At 48.7% G+C, this 10,577-nt stretch overlaps 1 protein-coding gene across 1 annotated transcript in view; it reads left to right on the top strand.

Annotated features, from left to right (window-relative positions):
* The window catches only part of LOC134458648 (3',5'-cyclic-AMP phosphodiesterase 4D-like), a 156,998-nt gene that overhangs the window by 59,942 nt on the left and 86,479 nt on the right, over window positions 1-10,577 (top strand). Inside the window, exon 4 of the mRNA XM_063211077.1 lies at window positions 1,470-1,969. Coding sequence (XP_063067147.1) covers window positions 1,470-1,969 — 500 coding nt within the window. The remainder of the gene's footprint in view (window positions 1-1,469; window positions 1,970-10,577) is intronic.

Below are 10,577 nucleotides of genomic sequence, written 5' to 3'. Positions count from 1 at the left end.
GGTTGGGAACCCCTGGTCTAGATGCACTGCTGATGGCACAGTGGGATGGGTTATATGCACTGCTGAAGGGTTTCATTAGGGAGATGGTGATGATGCTGGAGACGTGGAGAGAGCTCCCGCCTATGCCAGTGGTGTACGGTTTGTCCATCCATGTGTGTATCCATCACAGATTTTTTTTAAATGAATAGAATATTTACTTTATTTGTCATGCACGCATGAAATGTATCTTTCGTCTCACCATAAAAACATAAATGTACATTCACTCCATTAAAAAACTCACACACTAAAAAACATAAATACACATAAAAGCATTGCACATATCCCCTCCCTCCAGCCACCCCTCCCAGCACACACATCATATACAGTATAAGTCAGGTACTAGATCCTGTCCCTTGTTTTTTTTTACACTAGCCTAGCTTTTCCATTGCTTATTCTTTCAATTGTCCCATAACTTTTGAACAAGTGACATTAGATTTCTTTTAGCTTTACGTGTTGTGTGTGCTTGTTCTCTATAAAAGATATGCATAGGCTACATGTATAAAGGGCTGTAATGGGTTGAAAAATCAGGCCGAGCATTTTCAGTCAAGGCCGGTCTACCAGGCATTGAGAGACACAACGAAGCATTCAACAAAAATCTATAATATGACCTATTTTGACCCTAAAAGCTCAAATGCTTTATTGTTATCTGATTTGAGACAGAATTTTCTTTTCTGACTGGCTGACTCTGGGGTGACTCAGAAGTCGGACAATAAAGGAGTTTTTCTCTGTAAGTTACTGTACTTTGCATTTATACCAGTGGTGTAGTCTACGTAGAACGCGGGTATACGGAGTATACCCACTTCTAAATGTCAGGGATTTCAGTATACCCACTTAAAATTGATTGATCCATTGTTTTGAATAGCACAAATATATACAGTATACCCACTTCAAAAAATACTCAAATATACAGTATACCCACCATAAAAAAGTAGACCACACCACTGATTTATACGGCCGTATAAACAGTGAGTAAGTGTGCATGGTGGAATGGGACATGGACAACAAGCGAACGCTGCTAAGCACTTGTGAGGATTCCTGTCACCGCCTGCCCCTCCTGTGAATGCCAACTCTTTAATGCCTCTCACTCTGTGTGTGTGTGTGTGTGTGTGTGTGTGTGTGTGTGTGTGTGTGTGTGTGTGTGTGTGTGTGTGTGTGTGTGCGTGTGTGCGTGTGAATATGAATGCCAACCCCTTTAATGCCTCTACATCTCATGCCAGTCACTGACTGATTACTGAATACCTCTCACTGCTGCCATTTCTTTCTTCATTTTGTGTGTGTGTGTGTGTGTGTGTGTGTGTGCACATACATTACTGTATGTGTGTGCATATTCGGACGTGTGTGTGCGTGCGTGCGTGCGTGCGTGCGTGTGTGCGTGCATGCGTGCATGTGTGTTCATGCGTGCATTCGTCCATGTGCGTGCATGCGAGCAGGTGCGTGAGCGCAGCCCTGAGACCATCCCTCGACCGGGAGCCGCAGCAGCAGCAGCAGCAGCGGGAGCGGGCACAGGAGCGGGCACAGCAGCGGGCGCATCACAGGTGCCAGGCCATAAAGAGCCCTGCAAACCCAGCCCAGATGCCAACCCCATCTACGACTTCAGGCCCGCGCCCCCGTCCCCGTTTGCAGACGGGCCGATGGTGGCACCTGCAGCAGCAGCATGCATGGATAGTGATGCCAGCGTGGTGCCAACCGCGGTGGGGGTGGGAGTGGGGGTGCCAGTAGGGATGGGGGTGGTTGGGCGGAGGCCCTCACTCCGCACCGTCCACTTGCCCCCGCTGGCCTTGAGGCAGGCGGAGCAGCAGAGCGACTGGGGTGGGGGTGTGGGTGGGGGTGGTGGTGGTTCCCATACGCTCCCCAAACCCAAACGGCCCACCAGCCTGGCCCTCCACCCTCCTCCACTCATCAACATCACCTCAGCAGCCGACATGAACAGGTGAGGCATACAACCATTTTTACCCGTTAAGACACGGTTTTACAAATTTGCTGTTAGGAGAATAGCAGTGATCAAGTCGTAGTGCATTACTAAAGGCCTTACGTTATTTCATAGTAATGAAGTACTATGGTAATTAACTTGGGCAGTCATGGGTAAGTGGTTAGGGCGTCAGACTTGTGGCCCAAAGTTTCCGGTTCAACTCCCGACCCATTAGGTTGGTGGGAGTAGTTAACCAGTGCTCTCCCCCATCCTCCTCCATGACAGAGGTACCCTGAGCATGGTACCACACCGCCGCACTGCTCCCTTGGGGCGCCATTGAGGGCTGCCCCCTTGCACGGGTGAGGCATAAATGCAATTTTCGTTGTGTGCACTTGTGTGCTGTGGAGTGCTGTGTCACAATGACAATGAGAGTTGGAGTTTCCCAGGTGGGCTTTCACTTCCTTTTTCAATGTCTATTACAGCGTTCCACTGGCGGAACACTACAGGTGCATTATGGGGCTTCACTCTGGTGTCCAGATCTCAGTTCCTTCTCTTCACCTCAGCTACAGCTTGTCTGAGCTGAGCTGCCTTTATCACAGTATTCACATGTGCTCCCTCCCTCGCCTCCTTGGTAGTGTTGCCAGATTGGGCTGTTTCCCGCCCAATTGGGCTGCTTAGGATGGCTGTGTGCGGGTAAAAATGGCATTTAGCAGAAAAACCTGCCCAATTTTTGCCATAGAAATCAATAGAATTGGGCAGGAGTTTGTGTTTCTAGGCGGGTTTTGGGCATTTTTTGGGCTGGAAATCATCAGCCTCATCTGGCAACCCTGGTACAGATACTCATGAACGGCCATCCGGGTACTTTGCTCTTAAATGTGCGTTACGGCGCTTTATGGGTGAAAACAAACCGAATGTCTCATTGACTTACATGCTACATCGGCTAACCTAAATGAACACATTCCATGCTTCAGCCATGACTGTTTGGCTATATTATTTGAACAGCCGGCAACACAACACGTTTTCGGCATGTTGCGCGTGAACAACGCTAGTCTACAGGTCCGTATCTTTCGTTTATTAAACCCCAACATCACCAATTGACTTGCATTGGTTGTTTTCCCCCACAAATGGGCGTAACACACATGGAAAACGTCCCGCCGTTCATGAGTATACATTGGAAAGTGTGATGAGTGACCATCGCTACGGTTGGTGGGTCTGCTCTGACTGTCACACCAGACTGTCACAGCCCCATCTTGGTAGCCAGGCCACGCCCTCCTAGTGATGCAACACCTAGTCAGGCCAGGAGCAATACATATATCGTTTCTGAGCTCTGGAGAAATTGGGAACTTGACCCACTTTGTCGAGAAGCAATCAACTTTGAGCAGCTCCAACGGCCCTGTCGTAGAGACGTGTTCAAGGCAGTGACATGGTTTAAGCAGAAATGTTCTGTTGGGACTTAGAAGGGTTAACCGTTTGGGAAACGTTATTCGTTATCTTCTTGGTCAGACCAACCAGTCTCGGTACGAGATTTGAAAGTCGATGATAATCAGGCAACCATCTTGGTACCCCAGAAGGTCCGGGTCCAAGTCCCAACAGGGTAACTACTCACTTTCGCTAAATGTTGATTTTGACCATGGTGCAAAAATAAGTGGGCTCTTCTTTTCAGGAACAACTTAATTGCTCACTGGTGCAAGTGCCAAAATGCTCACATATTATTGGCTTGTGTAGTGTTGCTAGATTAATTGGGCTGCTTGGGATGACCGTCTGCCATTTGGCGTTTTTTTTTCCTGCAGTTTTATGCCCATAGAAACCAATGCGATTTGTTGAAAATGGGCTGAATTTAGCGCATCCTGGCAGTTTTTGAGCACCTTTGGGGCGGGATTTTATCAGTTACATCTAGCAACATTGCTTGTGTACTGTACTGCATTTGAAGGTACTGCTGTGAGCTGCGTGGGAGCATCACTCAGTAGTAAAATCTTACAAATCAGACAAGTTCTACTTAATTATCTCGAGTGCATGTTTAATTCTCTGGCTGAGTTCGCACTTTTCTTCTTTATCTAAACCGGAGTGCTGTGCCAGCAATAATAAAGGAACTGCACAACAAATCCCAGGGGAATATAAAACACAACTGCACACAGAGGAGTGGAAAAAAACATGTATTTGGCAGCGTTTGCCCTCAACTTCACACACACACTCACACACACACACACACACACACACACACACACACACACACACACACACACACACACACACACACACACACACACACACACACGCACACACGCGCGCACACACACGCATGCACGCACGCACGCACGCGCGTGCCCGCACAGACACACACACACACACTCTCACACAAACAGAGACACAGACACAGACACAGACACAAACACACACGCACGCACGCGCACGCACACGCACACGCACGCACGCACGCACACACACACACACAGTGGTCTTCAATACCTCCTGCATGTATCTGTACACTACACTAGCACTGATCCCTCTGAGCAAGATGTACCCTATACCACATGGTACAGTAGGAAAAGGGGGCGGGGCAATAGGATGCCATTATTGGGTGGGGACAATTTGGCCAGGCCCCCTCAAGACAATGGACAGCGGGACAAAGCAGGAAATATTCAATTGACTGTGTGTGGACTAGTGGCCAGGCTTTTCAGTGTGAAATGAGTTTATGTTGTCTGGACTCTGTGCAGTACTACCTTCTATATAGCATGTGCACGAAGTTAATTAAAAAAGCTAATTCAGGCAGGCCATTTAGGGAAGGGAAGAATAAGCCTTTATGTTTCCACACATGAAAGAATGTGATCTGTCTCTGTGGTCATGAGGCATTAATCAGGCCTATAATTCGCTGAAGAACCTCAACACAGAATGTTCTCTCTGTAATTGTGACCTGACTTTGTATTGATGTGACGGACTAGGCTACATGACTCAGTTTGTTACTAATCGTTTTGAAAGGAACTGGGATGAGTCTGTTGTGTTCCCTCAGTTAAAATGTATTTGAAATGTCCATTGAGAAGTCCACACCAACAAAAATCGTTGACAGCTAGAGTATGCGATCTATCTGATGGCGAATTGTGCGAACTCTGGCATAATCAGATAGGGGGCGGGGGGGGTGAGGCTGCACACCCATCGCGCCACAGCATCCTCAGCCCGGCAGCGGCAACGGCAGTGGGCACTGAGCGAGCGAGCGAGCGAGCGAGGAGCAGAAAGCGGAGAGCGACTGCAGCATCAGCAGCCGAGCTCAAATTCCCCACACCGGATCTGCTCATATCGCGGACTATACAGCGCGCTTAGAGAAAAGAAGAAAGCGAGAGGGAGAGAGAGCGAAAGGGGAAAGAGAGAGAGAAAGAACGGTTTAGCCGACAAAGAGGGGAAAACCTGAGCAGGTCGGCTACATCATGGATTCGACATACACAGCTGTGGATACCGGACATCGACCGGGATTGAAGAAATCCAGGATGTCTTGGCCGTCCTCGTTTCAGGGGTTTAGACGGTAAGGTGTTAGACGCTCGCTGTTCTTTTGCATAGCAGCTGTTCTGGCGGGGTTGTGCTCTTGACTGACCAGCGCTTGGGTGTCTGTGAGAAAGGGTTAAGCGCCCTGTTAGTAGGAACTTTCTGTTAGCGCTTTGTAATTACATTGAGTTGTTGGCTCCACGCGCCCTGATGAGCGTCGATGCACGTTTGAACATGGGTGGCTGAAGTCTTTGTTTTACCGAGCGCGTAAACGGGAGTCATGTCTCTCCAAATACACGTGATTCTAAACTGGAATAGGCTACTTGCCTATACTTCTCAGGTTGCGCTGATATCATAACTTCAGTTCCTTTGTGTGTTGTGTCTCGCCAGTTAAGACATTAAACCATTACCTTATGAGAACAGCATGAAAGATCAATACGGCTGATTAATAACCGGCTGATTAATAATTAAAGCCATTAAAAAGACAAGTGAGCTTTCACTTAGACAATGCTAAACGTGCTTTCGGCCAAAGTAGTGATCTGTTGCCCTGCCAGGATGATACAGTAGGCTAATGTTGTAGCCTACAAATTAACACACAGTCAGTGGGATCTCAACCGTGGTCATTGAGAGGCTACTGCCATTACGACCGGAGGGGAGAGGAGGGCAGGGCAGAGGGAGAGCACGATGACCCTCTGGGCACTCGCTACTAATGGCATGTGTGGGAGTGGGGGGGGGGGGGGGGGGGGGGGGGGGGGGGGGGGGGGGGGGGGGGGGGTTGGGGGGGGGGGGCCAGAGATGATGTGTAAATCAGCCCCAGGGCAGGTGGAGTGGAGTGAGGAGGACTGGAGGGAGCAGGGCGTGTGTGTGTGTGTGTGTGTGTGTGCGTGTGTGTGTGTGTGTGTGTGTGTGTGTGTGTGTGTGTGTGTGTGTGTGTGTGTGTGTGTGTGTGTGTGTGTGTGTGTGTGTGTGTTGTGGGATTGGTGCTGATGCTGAGGATGGGTAAGTGGGTGGGGATAATGGCTAATGTGTGTGAGTGAGTGAGAGTGGGTGTGCGTGTGAGTGGGTGTGCGCGTGAGTGGGTGCACGTGTGAGAGCGAGTGAGTGGGTGTGCGTGTTGTGTGTAGGTGTTTTGCTTTTGTGCGTGTGTGTCAGAGAGAGAGAGAGAGAGAGAGAGAGAGAGAGAGAGAGAGAGAGAGAGAGAGAGAGAGAGAGATAGCTTAACCCTTTGGTGGTGGTGGTGGTCTGTGTGTGTGTGTGTGTGTGTGTGTGTGTGTGTGTGTGTGTGTGTGTGTGTGTGTGTGTGTGTGTGTGTGTGTGTGTGTGTGTGTGTGTGTGTGTGTGTGTGTGTATTGTGGCATACATAATGACCAGCTGAGAGCCCTGGAGTGAAGCTGATGTGTAGTGTTTTTTTGTTCTTTTATATATTTATTTTTGGCTTTTTTATGCCAGGAAATGAGTAAGGAGAAAGAGACGGAGAAGGCTCGGCCAATGACAGCGGGCCGGAATCAAACCCGACTCGCCGGTGTAGACGTCGAGTGCCCAGCCGGTTGAGCCTCGGCGGGGCCGGCCATGGTGTGTGTGTGTTGGTTAGAAGAGGAGGCTCTACTGTACTGCTATTGTGAGGACCAGCCAGTGTGTAGACAGCATGGGTGCAACTCATTTCACCAAACATGCATCCTTTCCTCTGCCCTCTGTCCTCTGCCCTCTGTCCTCGTTGTCGTTGTTGACGTGGGTAAAGTCAGCTTCATATTGGGCATTACATTACATTGCATTTGGCAGACGCTTAACCAGAGTGACTTAACCAGAGTGACTTAATCATTCATTGTTGAATATCCAAATTACACAGGTGGAAAATAAAATAACCCTCTTGGCACATGAGGCCTATATTTCAAAGCTGATTTGACATCAAGTGTTATTTTTCAGATAGGCCTTACACATTTTATTTGATATGTAAAATGATTGTCCAATATATAGTATAAACGACTTTCTTAAAATTGACAACAAGGACAGAGGACAGAGGAAAGGATGCAAGTTCGAAGGAATGGCTGCCTTGCACCCAGGGTTGCCAGATGAGACTGATAATTTCCAGCCCAAAAATTATCAAAAATTAACCCGTCTGGGGGGATCACTGAATCCCGCCCAATGTGAACTAAATTCTATCAATTTGTAAGGCCATAAATCGGCAGAAAAACCCACCCCAAATACAATTTTTACCTGCAAACGGCCATCCATAAGCAGCCACAATTGGGCGAGAAACCGCCCAATCTGGCAACACTGCTTGCACCCCATTGGTCAGTCTTGGTTGCCACCGACTGGCTGCTGTAGCCACTTTATTGCCCCCTATTAACGGGCAGCACCAGGGCCGCTGACAGCTTGGGTTGGGCCCAGGACAAAGTTGTCTGAAAGGGCCCCCCCACCAGGGCCCAGTCAAATGCATACAATGTAAATAAGGACCCAGGTCTGGGCCCCCTCCTATATCCCTGGGCCCGGGACAACCGTCCCCTTTGCCCCCCCCCTTGTTGGCAGCCCTGTTCACCACAGCATGTTTATGGTCGTCACTGTTGGCCAACGTGCTTTATTACGGCTCATATCGACAGATGCATCTATTATGGCCATTGGTAAACGCTGTATCCATCATGGCCCATTGTTGACTTAGTGTATCTCTAATTGAACAACATGCTTGGCTAATGTATTCATGATGGTAGATGATCTGTTCTTAATGATCAATCAATGATGACCCATACATGGGTATATTAGGGTAATATTAGCTATGAATGATGACAATGTCAATTATAGTCACTCCTGACCGGTGCATTTATGTTTATAATGGTGCTTAATGACATGTCAAATACAGGCATTGCTTGCCATCATAATACTGAATGCAATGGTCATTTGCTGGCCAGTGTTGACCAGCGATTATGCCAATTGCTGACCAGATATTGATGATGGTCACTTACTGCATTTGTTTGGATGTGCTTATGATGACCGTGATGACCAGTAGTGGTGTCAACAATGATCGATTCGGCGATGCAATCCAATGCGGGGCATGGACGATCCAGAATCGATCCGGCAAGTTCCAGGATCGAATCGGCAATTTTTTTAAGTTTCAATTACTTCCATGGATATTTCGGGAGCAAATGAATGTTAAATTAAATAAAAACACTTCAAAACATTGTAAGACTGATACAGACTGATACAGACTGATACAGAAAACAGCCAATACATTGTTGCTCAGTATCTGACTACTTGTATTGCCTCATCATGACTGATTAAACATTTGCTTTGCTTTCAGTAGAAATGTAATGCATTGCAATGGATTGTAGAATTGGATCGGATCGCATAGAATCGAATCGAGTCGCTACCTCCCGAATCGTGATCGAATCGGACTGTGAGGGCAGTGCCAATCCACACCACTAATGACCAGGGTATCAATAACACTTATTGTTGTTTGACATTAATTATGTCGGATTAATGTTGACAAGATGGGGCAGCCGTGGCCTATAGTGGTTAAGGAGATGGGCTTTAGATCAGAGGGTTGCCAGTTCAAATCCCACCCCGTCCACTCCCTATCTCACTCCATGGCTGAGTTCCCCTTGAGTAAGGCGCCTAACCCCACACTGCTCCAAGGACTGTAACCAATACCCTGTACCAAGGCACCTAACCCCACACTGCTCCAGGGACTGTAACCAATACCCTGTACCAAGGCACCTAACCCCACACTGCTCCAGGGACTGTAACCAATACCCTGTACCAAGGCACCTAACCCCACACTGCTACAGGGACTTTAACCAATACCCTGTCAAATAGCTGTAAGTCACTTTGGCTAAAAAAGCATCAGCTATGTGCAATGTAATAAAACAAGAGTCTTCAAGTCTTCGCTGACCACTATCATCTATAATGGTTGTTGTTGACTCATGCCTGGCTGGCGCCATAATGCTCATTGCCTACTGTACTAGCGTAATCAGGGAAACTGGCAGCCAGGGGGGGACAAAGGGGTCAGTTGTCCCGGGCCCAGGCAGGGAGAGGGGGCCCATAATTGGATCCTCATTACACTGTATGTATTGGGTTTTGGGGCCCTTTCAGATGTCTTTTGTCATGGGCCCAGCCAAAGCTGTCAGCGGGCGGCCCTTAGCCTAATGGTCATTACTGGCAGTCATTATCAAAATGCAACATTACATTAAAGATTCAGAGCAACAGCAGAGGAGCCGCAAGGAGGCCACGAGACGAGAGTGTAAAATGAAGAAGACAAGTGTGAGGTGAAGTAGAGAACGCACGCATACGCACGCACACGCACACAGGGATCCATCCCTCCATCTGTCCCCACATCATCCCCCATCCTGAATTTCCCCCTGGGGATCAATAAAGTTACTCTACTACTCTACACACACACGCACGCACACACACAAAAACACAAACACGCACACACACACACACACACACACACACACACACACACACACACACACACACACACACACACACACACACACACACACACACACACACACAAACACACCCACTTCTGTCTTTGGCCACTGTCTTCTGGTATTGCTGTTGTTTACAATGGCTGTTGTGAGCGCCGTACTGTGTGTATACATACAGTACCATACATACACACAGTGCAGCACTATATAGTATATATGTACAAGTATGTATGTACAGTATATATGTAATGCTTAGTGTTGCTGACCACTGTCTGTTACTACTGCTGTTGTTGGTCCTGACGGCTGGTTGAGTCAGGCCATGTTGTGCTATGGCACTGGGCCACTTGTGTCGTGCGTGCGCTCACACACACACACACACACACACACACTGTTGCTCCTGACGGCTGGTTGAGTCAGGCTAGGCCATGTTGTGTGATGGCACTGGGCCACTTGTGCCCTGCGCTAGAGGCTGAGGCTGAGGGCTGAGGGCTGAGGCGAGCTGACTTGACAGCCAGAGTGGAAACGTGACCAGGACAGTACAGCGCAGCGCAGCGCAGCACATCGCATCACAGACAGCACAGCATCATTCCCCCCTCGTCACCCCCCCCCGTCCCACCATCTCCCCCCACCTCGTCACCCCCCCCTCCCCCCTCCATCCCTCCCCCCTCCCTCCTTCCCTCCATCTCTCCATCCCTCCATCTCCCCCCACATCACCCCCTCTCCATCCCTCC

Source organism: Engraulis encrasicolus, chromosome 11, assembly GCF_034702125.1.
Source record: "Engraulis encrasicolus isolate BLACKSEA-1 chromosome 11, IST_EnEncr_1.0, whole genome shotgun sequence".
NCBI lineage: Eukaryota > Metazoa > Chordata > Actinopteri > Clupeiformes > Engraulidae > Engraulis > Engraulis encrasicolus.
The sequence above is the reverse complement of the archived record's forward strand: the minus strand, read 5'-3'. Positions and strand labels throughout refer to the sequence as shown.